Source organism: Symphalangus syndactylus, chromosome 17 (assembly GCF_028878055.3).
Source record: "Symphalangus syndactylus isolate Jambi chromosome 17, NHGRI_mSymSyn1-v2.1_pri, whole genome shotgun sequence".
NCBI classification, from domain to species: domain Eukaryota; kingdom Metazoa; phylum Chordata; class Mammalia; order Primates; family Hylobatidae; genus Symphalangus; species Symphalangus syndactylus.
This window is the reverse complement of record NC_072439.2, coordinates 23,675,125-23,688,910: the sequence shown is the minus strand read 5'-3', so window position 1 is coordinate 23,688,910 and position 13,786 is coordinate 23,675,125. Positions and strand designations below refer to the sequence as shown.

General features: G+C 52.2%; 1 protein-coding gene across 3 annotated transcripts in view; it reads left to right on the top strand.

Annotated features, from left to right (window-relative positions):
• SPINT2 (serine peptidase inhibitor, Kunitz type 2) overlaps positions 1-12,992 on the top strand; it is a 28,883-nt gene extending 15,891 nt beyond the window's left edge. The window contains exons 2-7 of one of the 3 annotated variants that reach the window (XM_055248112.2): positions 3,869-4,039; positions 8,435-8,494; positions 9,696-9,749; positions 10,668-10,829; positions 11,082-11,120; positions 12,377-12,992. In XM_055248112.2, the coding sequence (XP_055104087.1) occupies positions 3,869-4,039; positions 8,435-8,494; positions 9,696-9,749; positions 10,668-10,829; positions 11,082-11,120; positions 12,377-12,543 (653 nt within the window). In that variant the 3' untranslated portion in view covers positions 12,544-12,992. Of the gene's footprint in view, positions 1-3,868; positions 4,040-8,434; positions 8,495-8,523; positions 9,056-9,695; positions 9,750-10,667; positions 10,830-11,081 lie in introns of those variants that run through there. The other 2 variants (XM_055248114.2, XM_063621220.1) reach the window with 2 other exon arrangements.
• Positions 12,993-13,786: the final 794 nt, after the last annotated feature.

Here is a 13,786-nt window from a genome sequence, read left to right as displayed (position 1 = left end):
AGTAAAAAAAAAATAAAGATTTTTTTTGGCCAGGTGCGGTGGCTCATGCCTGTAATCCCAGCACTTTGGGAACCTGAGGCGGGTGGATCACCTGAGGTCGGGAGTTCGAGACCAGCCTCACCAACATTGAGAAACCGCTTCTCTCCTAAAAATACAAAATTAGCTGGCGTGATGGTGCATGCCTATAATCCCAGCTACTCAGGAGGCTGAGGCAGGAGAATCACTTGAACCTGGGAGGTGGAGGTTGCAGTGAGCCGAGATCGCACCATTGCATTCCAGTCTGGGCAACAAGAGCAAAACTCCATCTTAAAAAAAAAATTATTATAAGAATTTTCAAGTATATACAAAGCAGTGACACATTTTATAAACCCCCATGTACCATCACCCAGCTTCAACAACTACCAATATCTGTCTTTCAGACATGTTTTTAGTCCAAGTTTTCTCTTAATAAAGAGACTTTTCCTTTTTCTTTCTTTTCTTTTTTTTTGTTTGTTTGTTTGTTTGAGATAGAGCCTTGCTCTGTCGCCCAGGCTGGAGTGCGATGGCAAGATCTTGGCTCACTGCAACCTCCGCCTTGCAGGCTCAAGTGATTCTCCTGCCTCAGCTTCCTGAGTAGCTGGGACTACAGGTGCCCACCACCATGCCCAGCTAATTTTTGTATTTTTAGTAGAGATGGAGTTTCGCCATGTTGGCCAGGCTGGTCTCAAACTCCTGACCTCAGGTGATCCGCGCACCTCAGCCTCCCAAAATGCTGGGATTACAGGCATGAGCCACCGTGCGTGGCCATAAACAGATGTTTCTAAATTCTCCTGGGACAACAGTGAAGTTCTACCTTTCCTTCCTACTTTACCCAAGGAACCTGAAAATAAGGCTGCTTTCTGAAACTTAAACTACTAAGTCAATGATATTTAGAGCAGATGTAAGCAGCTGTCTAGACACAGAATGACTTCCCAGGCTCGCAAGACTTGTCATGAAGGCCCCAGCACGTCGACAGAAAGCGTCCAAGCTAGAAGAGGCACTGGCTCACAGCAGCAGCCCAGAAAGGAAGCATCTCAGGGACAGATCGTGACCGTGCTCCGGAGGAGCTGTCCTGAGCCACTACTGTGAGCATTTGGTCTGCCTGACAGATTCCAATGGTGAGGATGTTCTTAGGAATCATACAGTAAACTAACTTTATTCTGACTCCAAGCATCGTGTTCCACTGATGCTTGCTTTCCAAGGTGTTTTGCTGATTCACATCAACATGCAACCTGCTTGACAGAATACAGTGATGTTCTCACTGTAAATTCATCATCTGCTGCTGTGGTCTCATGTATCATCCCGTGTGCTGTTAGCTGAGGCCAGTGCTCCTGTGTCTCCTCAGTACCAGGGCACTGGCAAGGGTGCATGTCTGTGCCTATAAAGATGATGGCCAGGTTCTGGGCAGGGTTGAATTCACCAAGGTAACTGCCATCCATCCCTTGATAGGCATTTTTTCTCCTTCTACACACCCTCAGGCGTCTGCACATGCCACGTGTACCTGGCACCCTTGCTTACGAAGTTACCGAATTCCTGCCATGATACTGTGGGTCACCCTGCTTCATTCTCAGGTGTGGTGTCGGGTGGTTCCTGCCTGGGCGCCCGGTGTTGTTGGGCCCTCCCTCAGGTTATTGGTTTTTGTTTTGAGATGTAATTCACATGCCATATGATTCACCCATTTAAGGTGTACAATATTCCCTTCAAGTTTATTGTGGAAAAAGGCTGTATCTGACACTGCTCAGGAAGCTAAGACGCAAAGCAGCCAGAGTGGCTGCCAGGGCTCAGTGTGGCAGGGCAGCAGAGAAGCTGCTGGCACCTCTGTAGCTGTTGGGCACTCTTGCCTTGATGCTGTTTTCAGCTTTGGATTGTAATTGGGTCCCACGTGGGTCCTCTTCATCTCGTCTTGTTGGTGGCAGTGTTGCTCCCAGTGTTGGGGTGGGCAGAGTCACTCCTCCTGCTGTTTCCTCTGGACCTTGTTGATTATGTGTTTTGTGACCTTTGGCATATTGTACCTGTTCCAGGTGTACAGCCAGCTGGTTCTGATTGACGTGTAATGGACAAAAGGTGCCCCTATTTAAAAAAAATTTTTTTCCGCTTGTAGTCCCAGCTACTCAGGAGGCTGAGGTGGGAGGATCACTTGAGCCTAGGAGCCAAGGCTTCAGTGAGCCATGGTCCTGCCACTGCACTTCAGCTTGGGTGACAGAGGAAGACCTTATCTCAAAAACAATTATATAGGCCGGGCGTGGTGGCTCATACCTGTAATCCCAGCACTTTGGGAGGCCAAGATGGGCAGATCACCTGAGGTCAGGAGTTCGAGACCAGCCTGGCCAACATGGTGAAACCCCATCTCTACTAAAAATGCAAAATTAGCCAGGTGTGGTGGCGCATGCCTGTAATCTCAGCTACTTGGGAGGCTGAGGCAGGAGAACAGCTTGAACCTGGGAGGTGGAGGTTGCAGTTAGCCGAGATCGTGCCTCTGCACTCCAGCCTGGGCAGCAAGAGTGAAACTCTGTCTCAAAAAAAAAAAAAAATTATCATAAAATCACTCGTTTTAAGTATATCATCCAAGGATTTTTAGCACCTTCTACAGAGCTGTGCAGCTATCACCATAATCCAATTTTAGAACATTTTCATCATCCCCTAAAGATCCCTTTACCCATCACTCCCCATTCCCACCCCCAGTACCAAGCAGCCCTCATCTACTTCCTGTGTCTATTGATTTGCCTTTTATGGACATACTGTATACTTCCATTCATATGAAGTGTCTAGATAAGGTACATTCTAACGGGTGACTTTTCATAGTTAGCTTTTTTCAAATGATAGGGAATTTCCTGCTTCAGAAGATGCTTCTTCTGCTGTGCCACTTACCTGTGATCTATTGTGTGGGTGGGATTTCCTTGGATATGCCCATCTTGGTGTGCCCAAATAGGAGCTGTAACAAGCCCTGGCGCAGGGTTAGGACCTGTGTTTTCTTTGGAGCCATGGGCTGGGCTGCAGGCACTCGAGTTCAGAAGCTTCCTTCTGAGGCTCTTGCAGTAATTTGAGTGTCCTGTGGCCTGCCTGGGCAGAGAGTGGCCGGGAAAGGTCAGGAAAAGTGCGTGTGAGGACTACCGAGGGCACTGATAGCGCCTCTCCTTCCCAACCTCACTCCTCTGGCTCTGACCTTTCAGCCCTAAGCTCCCCTTGGCCCTGTGGGATGGGGCAGCATCCAGAAGGGTCTTGGAGTCAGGTTTTTTTTTTTTTTAAAGTCATGTTTCCGTTAGGCGTGGTGGCTCGTGCCTGTGATCCCAGCACTTTGGGAGGCCGAGGCAGGCGGATTGCCTGAGCTCGGGAGTTGAAGATCCGCCTGGGCAACATGGTGAAACTCCATCTGTACTAAAAGTATCAAAAAAAAAAAAAAAACCCAGCATGGTGGCGCACGCCTGTAGTTCCAGTTGCTTGGGAGGGTGAGGCAAAAGAATCTTTTGAACCCAGGAGGCGGAGGTTGCAGTGAGCTGAGATCGAGTCACTGCACTCCATCCTGGCGATGGAGTGAGAGTCTCTCTCCAAAATAAATAAATAAAGTCATGTTTCTACACTGGATGTGCATGTCTTCAATAATGGGGACAGGGGACAAAACACACAACTGAAATACAGTTCAGTGGGTAGGTCGGTGTCTTTATTGTTGGGCGACGTGTTTATACAAGGAAGGAAGCACTGAGTGGGCCTGTTGACCATCTGGGCTTGGGAAACAGCTCACAGAGGAACTTAAGGCTCTGGTTCTCCTGGGGGATCCGTGTACAGGTCTGTGCGTGTCCTTCGTTGCCGGGATTGCCTTGCCGAGCTAATGGGGTTGTGCTTCGCGTTTCAGACTTCTGTCTGGTGTCGAAGGTGGTGGGCAGATGCCGGGCCTCCATGCCTAGGTGGTGGTACAATGTCACTGATGGATCCTGCCAGCTGTTTGTGTATGGGGGCTGTGACGGAAACAGCAATAATTACCTGACCAAGGAGGAGTGCCTCAAGAAATGTGCCACTGTCACAGGTGAGATGGTAGTAGTTGGAGCTTTGTTTTTTTCTTTCTTTCTTTCTTTCTTTTTTTTGAGACGGAGTCTCGCTCTGTCGCCCAGGCTGGAGTGCAGTGGCGCGATCTCGGCTCACTGCAAGCTCCGCCTCCCTGGTTCACGCCATTCTCCTGCCTCAGCCTCCTGAGTAGCTGGGACTACAGGCGCCCGCCACCATGCCCAACTAATTTTTTGTGTTTTTAGTAGAGACGTGGTTTCACCGTGTTAGCCAGGATGGTCTTGATCTCCTGACCTCGTGATCCGCCTGCCTCAGCCTCCCAGAGTGCTGGGATTACAGGCATGAGCCACTATGCCCAGCCCCTGCTTTTTTTTTAGACAGGGTCTCACTGCAGCCGCCACCTCCTGGGCTCAAGCAGATCCTCCCACCTCAGCCTCCTGAGTAGTTGGGACTACAGGCACACCCCACCACACCTTGCTCATTTTGAAATTTTTTATAGAGATGGGGTCTCCCTATGTTACCCAGGCTGGTCTTGAACTCTTGGCCTCAAGTGATCCTCCCACCTGGGCCTTCTAAAGGGTTGGGATTACAGGTGTGAGCCACTGTGCCCAGCCAGATTTTGCTCTTTAGAGACAATTTGTTAACTGGAATGTGGATACTTTCTTTATTAGTTCTTGACAGTGGAATCTGTGTGATGTTTTAAAAAGCAGAAGAAACAGGCACCATATGAGTGTCCTGGTGGCCGTACAGTGGTTTCACAGCAGACCCTCACTCCTCCTGTTCCCAGAAAGGCAGCAAAACAACAGGGCAGAGCTGGGGCCAGCGTGACCCAGCTTCCTTTCTCCCACTTTACTAAGTACAAGTTTCAGAGCAGACGATGAGGAAGTAGCCTTGCCTTCTTGAGCAGAGCATTTTTGATCCACTCCAACAGGGCTGCCCCTCTTGTTCCCTGGGTATTTGGGTTATTTTATTTTATTTTGAGACAGAGTCTTGCTCTGTTGCCCAAGCTGGAGTGCAGTGGAGCAATCTCGGCTCACTGCAACCTCAGCCTCCCGAGTAGCTGGGATTCCAGGTGTCCACCACCACGCCTGGCTGATTTTTGTGTTTTTAGTAGAGATGGGGTTTTGCCATGCTGGCCAAGCTGGTCTCGAACTCCTGGCCTCAGGTGATCTGCCTGCCTTAGCCTTGCAAAGTGCTGGGATTACAGGTGTAAGCCACCACGTCTGGCCGCTATTTGGGTTATTTTTAATTGTGGGACAAATGACTTGAATAGCTCACTCAGCCAAGTTATGGGTCAAGTTAAAACAAACATACGTCCTGGAATCCATCCTCTTTGCGGCCCCCACCTGTGAGGGGTTCTGTGGGATCAAGGTAATTTTGACCATGACAACCTCACAGTTTAAATTAAAACCTAAACCTCCCAGCAGCGTGCCCTGGCTCTCAGCTGAGTGAGAAGGACTTCCTGAGAGCTGGTGGTGATAAGATGTTGGCCCTTTGGGGCTGCTCCATCCTGAGTGTTCCAGAGACCCGAGGGTTTGGCCATCCAAATCCTATGTTAAAGATTTTCACTTTTTTCTTTTTTTTTCGCTCAGTCGCCTACCAGGCTGGAGTGCAGTGGTGTGATCTTGGCTCACTGCAACCTCCGCCTCCTGGGTTCAAGTGATTCTCGCGCCTCAGCCTCTCAAGTAGCTGGGACTACAGGTGCACGCCTCCACACCTGGCTAATTTTTGTATATTTTGTAAAGATGGAGTTTCACCATGTTACCCAGGCTGGTCTCAAACTCCTGAGCTGAAGCAATCTGCCTGCCTCCCAAAGTGCTAGGATTACAGGCGTGAGCCACTGTGCCCAGCTAAACATTTCACTTTAACTGAAAAAACAAAAAAAAATTACACTGGCCTTTATTTTTAATTTTTAATTTTTTTTTTTTGAGACAGAGTCTCGCTCTTTCACCCAGGCTGGAGTGCAGTGGCGCGATCTCGGCTCACTGCAGGCTCCGCCCCCCGGGGTTCACGCCATTCTCCTGCCTCGGCCTCCCTTGTAGCTGGGACTACAGGCGCCTGCCACCTCGCCCGGCTAATTTTTTGTATTTTTAGTAGAGACGGGGTTTCACCGTGTTAGCCAGGATGGTCTCGATCTCCTGACCTCGTGATCCACCCGCCTTGGCCTCCCAAAGTGCTGGGATTACAGGCGTGAGCCACCACGCCCGGCCTACACTGGCCTTTAAGTAAAAAATAAATAAAAATATTTTCAGTGGTACTCTCCCTAACATGTTTTTTTGATGACTTGGCGTTGTCTCTGTGAGCCACCATTGACCCAGTTACTATATTTCTGTCATCAGCTGTGATTCATTATGAAGGAGGACTTGGGAGAAATATCTTTTGCTACCTTTTCTGAGCTATCCCAGTCAAGAGTTGCCTTTAGCAAATGTATCTGCCATCCTGGCTGTTCCTTGTCTCCTGAGGAAGGGAGTTGAAGTGTTGAGAACTCAGGCAGTGGACAGCGAGCATAGCCAGGGGACGTGAGTGGCTGTGTGTTCCTGGGAGCAGGCAGGTTAGCTGTCTCCCTAGAGTCTGGCCCCGCCTTGCAGGTCCAGAAAGCACATAGTGGCATCTGACTGGACGCGATGCGTGTCTCTCGAGGCGCTCCCATGTGAGTCTGTAAAGAGCTAAACACCTCCAGGGCTGCTAGTGCCTAGGGTCCTTTGCCGGCATATTCTCTCCCAGGCAGGCAGGCTCTGTGGGAAGGCAAGTGAGAATGAGAATGGCAGTGTATTAATTCATCATGAGAACCAGGACCGCCCCGGGGAGCAGGCACTCGTGTCCCTGGGCCCACGCCTTTAGTCCACATAGGCAAGTCTCTAGTCCAGTTGCCAGAAGACTGCCTGATGGAGAGAGAGGCAGAACGAGGGGAGCTGGTTTGCACGGTGACCATTTAATAGCATCAGGCTAGGCCAGGCCTGAGGATGCGGAGGAGCCAGGGTTCCCTCCGTCTTGGACAAGGTGTAGGAGACAAAATAAATGCTGTGTAAAATTTATCATGTCGGCCAGGCGCGGTGGCTCATGCCTGTAATCCCAGCACTTTGGGAGGCCGAGGCAGGCAGATCAAGAGGTCAGGAGATCAAGACCATCCTGGCTAACACGGTGAAACTCCGTCTCTACTCAAAATACAAAAAAAAAAAAAAAAAATTAGCTGGGCGTGGTGGCTGGTGCCTGCAGTCCCAGCTACTCCAGAGGCTGAGGCAGGAGAATGGTGTTGAACCTGGGAGGTGGAGCTTGCAGTGAGCCGAGATCGCGCCACTGCACTCCAGCCTGGGCAACAGAGCGAGACTTCGTTTCAAAAAAAAAATTTATCATGTTAACCTTTAAAAAAAATGTTGTGTTTTGTTTTTTTTTTCTCCCCCCAAAGAGATGAGGTCTTTTTATATTGCCCAAGCTGGTCTCAAACTCCTGGCCTCAAGTGATGCCCCCGACCCTTTACCCAGTGGGTATTACAGTTGAATTAGATGAGTTGATACAGTTAAGCAGATTATTTGGCCCTGGAAGTCATTTTGTTTTGATTATTTGTTTCTTTGTTTGAGACAGAGTTTTGCTCTTGTTGCCCAGGCTGGAGTGCAATGGTCAATGGTGCGATCTCGGCTCACCACAACCTCTGCCTCCCGGGTTCCAGTGATTCTCCTGCCTCAGCCGCCCGAGTAGCTGGGATTACAGGCATCTGCCATCACGCCTGGCTAACTATTTGGGTTTTTTTGTTTGTTTTTTGAGACGGAGTCTCACTTTGTTGTCCAGGCTGGAGTGCAGTGGCACGATCTTGGCTCATTGCAAGCTCTGCCTCCCGAGTTCAAGCAATTCTCCTGCCTCAGCCTCCCAAGTAGCTGGGACTACAGGCGCGTGCCCCCACACCTGGCTAATTTTTTGTATTTTTAGTAGAGACAGGGTTTTGCAGTGTTGGCCAGGATGGTCTCAATCCCTGACCTCGTGATCCACCTGCCTCGGCCTCCCAAAGTGCTGGGATTACAGGCGTGAGCCACCACACCCGGCCCTAACTTTTGTATTTTTAATAGGTTTTGCCATGTTGGCCAGGCTGGTCTCAAACTCCTGACCTCAGGTGATCCACCCGCCTTGGCCTTCCAAAGTACTGGAATTACAGGCATGAGCCACCACACCTGGCCAAGTCACTGTCTTTTTAAGGTCACTTTGCACATCTCTGCTCTGATTCCATGCAAGTTAATATTAAATTTCCTCTTTGGGAGGCAGTCTTGGTTCCTTATTTCCAAGTTGTGGTCTGGCATGCACATTGAAGGTCCCACATAAAGGAGAAATGGATGCTGTGGTGAGAGGCACACAGGCCAGCTCATTCTTTGTCCCCAGCAGTCTTGGAAGCACTCTCTCACTGTGCTGTTTCTTTGTCCCCTTGCAGAGAATGCCACGGGTGACCTGGCCACCAATAGGAATGCAGCAGATTCCTCTGTCCCAAGTGGTAGGTTCTTAAAGAGACCCGCGATGGAGTGAGGCCACCGGATGGGTCATTGTGAAAGGACACTTGTCATTTGGGAACTGTCACAGGCTTCTGTCTCATGGTTCTGTTTACTCAAAATTGGCAAACCGGGGGCTCTGTCTGGGCTGCTGGCTTCTGGCTCCAGCGTCCTTACATGGGGGAGTTTATACCGTCCAGCTGACACAGGGGCCTGGGATCCTGCAGCACTTCCTGGCTGGCCCCACCTCCTCCTGTAGGATGGGATGGAGGTGGCTGCTACCGGTGAGGCTCGGGCCCCTCCTTGGCTGTGCAGGCCTCCAGCTGTTCCGCTGGCCCTACTCCCTGCCCACCCTCCTGTCTGCCTGTTCTGTCTCCTCTGCTTCCTTTGCTCCCTGTTGCCATCGCTGTCCCCTGCCCTGTGGGCATCCTCTGTACTCTGCCACCCCCGCCTCCCCGCCACTGCAGTGCGTGATCTCAAGATGTGTGTTAGCTTGCTTTGTAGTGCTGGCGGCTGCTGCCCCATTCCTCCTTTATGGTTTAAGGACTCTGCATCGGGTGCCTGGGGTGAGTGGTCCCAATGCACTACCAGGTAGCAAATGCACCCTCGGGGCAGGCCTCAGGCTGTGGGCTCTGGGAGGCTGCTGTGGAGGGGGGACTGCACCGCACCCCAGCTGGAGGATGGGACTCCGCCGGCAGCTGCTACCCACCGAGTGCACCGTAGCTCAGCAGCTGTTGGGCTGGCTGGCTTGCAGAATGCTGGGGCGTTAGGATGGTCACTTTCCAGCTTTGCTAGGCCAGGAGTCCCATGCCTGTCCTGGTGTTGCTCTGCCTGGCTCCCTGTTTATCCTCTGCTAGCCCCCCGACACGCCAGCTCTGGTTTCCATCCTGTTGGGAGAGGAACATGTCCCCCTCACTGTATTAGAAAGTGTGAACAAGACCGTGTTCCCTATAACATTAGGAGCTGTGGTGGGCTTGGTTTCTATAGGAACCCTGAGGTGGCGGCAGGGCCGCCTCATCCAACACTCTCAGTGTGTGCCTAGAGCCCATTAGGGCTGGGGAGACGTGGCAGAGCCAGCCATGGAAGGGGCTGCACACCCCTTCTTAAAGGCGTGGTGTCCACATTCCTCAGTGGGCCCTTCCAGACCCAGCCCCAGCTAGGCCTGTGTCCGGTCCAGCCTCCCTAACACAGATGTTTGTGTTTCAGCTCCCAGAAGGCAGGATTCTGAAGACCACTCCAGCGATATGTTCAACTATGAAGGTAAAACTCCAAAGAGGCCAGGCACGGTGGCTGACACCTGTAATCCCAGCACTTTGGGAGGCTGAGGTGGGCGGATCACAAGGTCAGGATATCGAGACCATCCTAACATGGTGAAACCCCTTCTCTATTAAAAATACAAAAAATTAGCTGGGCGTAGTGGCACGCACCTGTAGTCCTAGCTACTCGGGAGGCTGAGGCAGGAGAATCGCTTGAACCTGGGAGGCGGAGGTTGCAATGAGTCAAGATCGCGCCACTGCACTCCAGCCTGGGCAACAGAGTGAGACTCCGTCTCAAAAAAAAAAAAAAAAAAAAACTCTGAAGAAACTGATATGTGGGGCAAAACGTGTATTCTTAGTTGGGTATTGAGAGACACTTGTGGATTTCCACTGAGGAAGTTGTAGAGCAGGGCTCCCCCCTCCCCAGGTGGTGGCAGCCCCCTGGGATTGGGGTCAAGGTGACAGGCCCCACATGGATGCCGCCACCAGTGGGAAGGAGGCTGAGCCTGTGGAGACGTGCTTTAGAGGCGCAGCATGGCACGTGGCTCTGGAATTTACATTGTCCCTGCACCTCTCACCAGCGGCTTGGCTGTGGGCAAGTGACTGTCGCCCCGCCTCAGAGTTCCCATGTCTAAAATGAAGGGTCCCAGACAGGTCTCATAGAGACTCAGCCACTGCGTGTAAAAGGCCTAGAACAGGGCTTGGCAGAGAGCAGTCTTCAAAGCTCCGAAGCCGTCACCTGGACCCGTGGAGCAGCGTGTCAGAGCCGCTGCACTGGCCTTGGGTGTAATTTACAGGCTTCTCTACCAGAGAGACGTTTCTCCGTCTGCTGGAGCCGCGAGCCTCCTCAGTCATGTTCTGGCTTGCTTCCCCTCCTTGCGGGCCCTACTAATTTGTATTCCTTGGGCTGTCTTACTCCTAGAATACTGTGCTGCCAAGGCAGTCACTGGGCCTTGCCGTGCATCCTTCCCACGCTGGTACTTTGATGTGGAGAGGAACTCCTGCAATAACTTCATCTATGGAGGCTGCCGGGGCAATAAGAACAGCTACCGCTCCGAGGAGGCCTGCATGCTCCGCTGCTTCCGTGAGTCTGCGGCCCCTCAGCCCAGGAAGCCCCGCCCTTGAGGACCCCGGTCCATCTCCCCATCCCTAAAATATGAAGGCCTTGGAAATGCCGTTCTTGGGCCCACCAGGGCAGCAGGGCCTCTAAGCCCCAGAGAAGCTGGAAGAAAGTCCCTCAGAGCTCCCCATGGAGGCCCTGGCTGAGGGGATCCCCTGCGGCAGCTCTGTGGAATGGGGGCTGTGAGGTGACCTCAGGCCATGTGTTCTCTTCCAGGCCAGCAGGAGAATCCTCCTCTGCCCCTTGGCTCAAAGGGTAAGTGGCCCCTTACCCTCCTCCTGCCATCAGCCTGCCTCCTCCCTTCCTTGACTGCGCTCAGCCCCGCCCAGCTGTGGTTTACATTATCCGTTGTGAACATCATCTTGGCAGAAAGTCATGTTTCTGCTTGAGAATGGCGAGGTGGTGGTTTGTCCCACCGTTCAGTGTGCATAGTTGGGGCTGGAGTGAGTCAGTCACAAGGCAGGCACTGCCCAGGCGGCGTGGGTGACTGGGGATGAGGTCTTCCTGTTGGGCATTTGAGGACTGCTGCACACGGGCCTGAGGCTGGCCTGAGGTGTGGAGGGAGCGCTGCAGTGTGGGGCATAAGAGTTGGTCACGGCTGACAGGACGGAGGGCCACAGGCCAGGGTGTTTCCCAGCAAAGTCTGGTCTGAGCAGGAGGCCAGGCCTCTGGCCTGTGTTTCTGAGCCTGAGTTGCAGGTGATAATGTTGGCACAAAAGACCTGCCATGCCAGTCTGGCCTCTCTCTCCACCTGTTTCCCTGTGAAGGAGCCAGGACCTGGCCTGCGAGTCTGTCCTGTTCTAGCAGTGAAGCCTGGTTTCCAGGCACGGGGCTGGGAAGCAAGCAGTCCGGGTCTGGAGGGTGACCCCAAAAAGGCCAACTCCGCAGCTCCACAGCCACATGGGGGAGGCTGCCACAGGTCACACTCCTTAGCTGGATCCCCTCCTGAAGAAAAGCATCTGAGCTGACCAGCGAGACTGCAGTGGGGCAGACACTATTAAATTTGCTGGCACAGCTCTGAGTACCCCCTCGCTTCCACCCTGACTTCATCGCGCAGCAGCTCTCAGCCCTCCCAGCCCCTGCAGGGCCACGTCTTTCTCTATTGCCGGTCAGCGTGTGTGTGCACAAAGCCCCTAAGGTTTCATGTGTACACACCGGTGCTAAGTGTTTTTTACATCCTTGTGCATCTCTCGGCCTGGGGCTCCTGTGCAGGTTGCCCCGAGAGTTGGGTTTTTAGTTCAAAAAGAAGAAACACAGATGACCACTCTGCTGGCGACACAGCCACTGTGCTGGCACGCACATAGCATGGCGCCTCCTTTTTTGGGGGAATTTCCTTGGTGGCATCTCTGGCGGGCTGTGTCCTTTCCAGCTGCAGTTGTGTACCCTTTCTTGGTTGGGAGGGGCATTTGGTCAGCCTGAGTCCACCTGGATTCCCCAGGCCCTTGGTGAGCCCCACTCTGGCTGCAGCTCCCCTTGCCTGCCCCGTCCTGAGGCCCCTCTCTCGTCCTCAGTGGTGGTTCTGGCGGGGCTGTTCGTGATGGTGTTGATCCTCTTCCTGGGAGCCTCCATGGTCTACCTGATCCGGGTGGCACGGAGGAACCAGGAGCGTGCCCTGCGCACCATCTGGAGCTCCGGAGACGACAAGGAGCAGCTGGTGAAGAACACATATGTCCTGTGACTGCCCTGTCGCCAAGAGGACTGGGGAAGGGAGGGGAGACTATGTGCGAGCTTTTTTTAAATACAGCGATTGACTTGGATTTGTGTGATCATTAGGGCTGAGGTCTGTTTCTCTGGGAGGTAGGACGGCTGCTTCCTGGTCTGGCGGGGGTGGGTTTGCTTTGGAAATCCTCTAGGAGGCTCCTCCTGGCATGGCCCGCGGTCTGGCAGCAGCGCCGAGTGTCCTTGCTGATCGATTTATTTTCTCCAGGTAGAGTTGTCTTTGCTTATGTTGAATTCCATTGCCTCTTTCCTCATCACAAGTGATGTTAGAATCGTTTCTTTTGTTAGTCTGATTTATGGGTTTTTTTTTTTTTTAAGTATAAACAAAACTTTTGTATTAGCATTCTGAAAGAAGGAAAGTAAAATGTACAAGTTTAATAAAAAGGGGCCTTCCCCTTTAAAATTTCAGCATGTGCTTTCTTTATGGGAGTCCTAATTTCAACCCTACCAAAATGATCACAGGACACTATCTGGGGTGTCCCATTCTAGAAATAGACCCCTCAAAATAGCGTCTCTCAGATCTTTTTGAATGAACGCACAAGATGAGATAACTGTCCTATTACTGAGTGCCCGTGAACTTTCGCCAGACCGCACTTAGCCTCACCACCTGTGAACGCTGATATTTTATTACTCTATTTCACTTTTTAAAACTTGTGGCTACAACCCTCTGAACTGATCTTGATGTCCCACTATAGACTGTAGCCCACACCTTGAAGCACTGCCTTCGAGGGCCCAGGAGGGGCGCGTGCTGTTCAGGGAGGACTAAGACCTGGGGTTGGAGGGGCTTAACTGAGTCCTTGTGGCATCCATGACGCTTCTCCTCTCGTGGTGCTGCGCTCTCTATATCTTGAAGGGGTGGTGGGAGGGTGCTCTGGGTCAGGCCTTGCACTGCCTGCACTGGGCTTTTCTGTCAAGTCTCCCACACGCCCCTGTGTGGGAACCGGGACAGCGAACTGCCCGGCTGAATTTGGCCTCCAGGCCCAATCCTGCTGCCTCCTGTGGGTGTTCCTGACACTAGACTCTAGAAGCCCCTTTCCTCCCTCCTCCATTCCAACAAGGAGGTCCTGGGGTACAGGCATCTGGGTGCCCCATGAGGTCAGGCAAGCGGCTGGACTCTACCTGCCTCGGAGACACAGAAGGAGCGGCCAGGTGCAGTGCCACAGGCCAGACAGTGCTTTCGACTGCTTGGAACTAAAGAACTT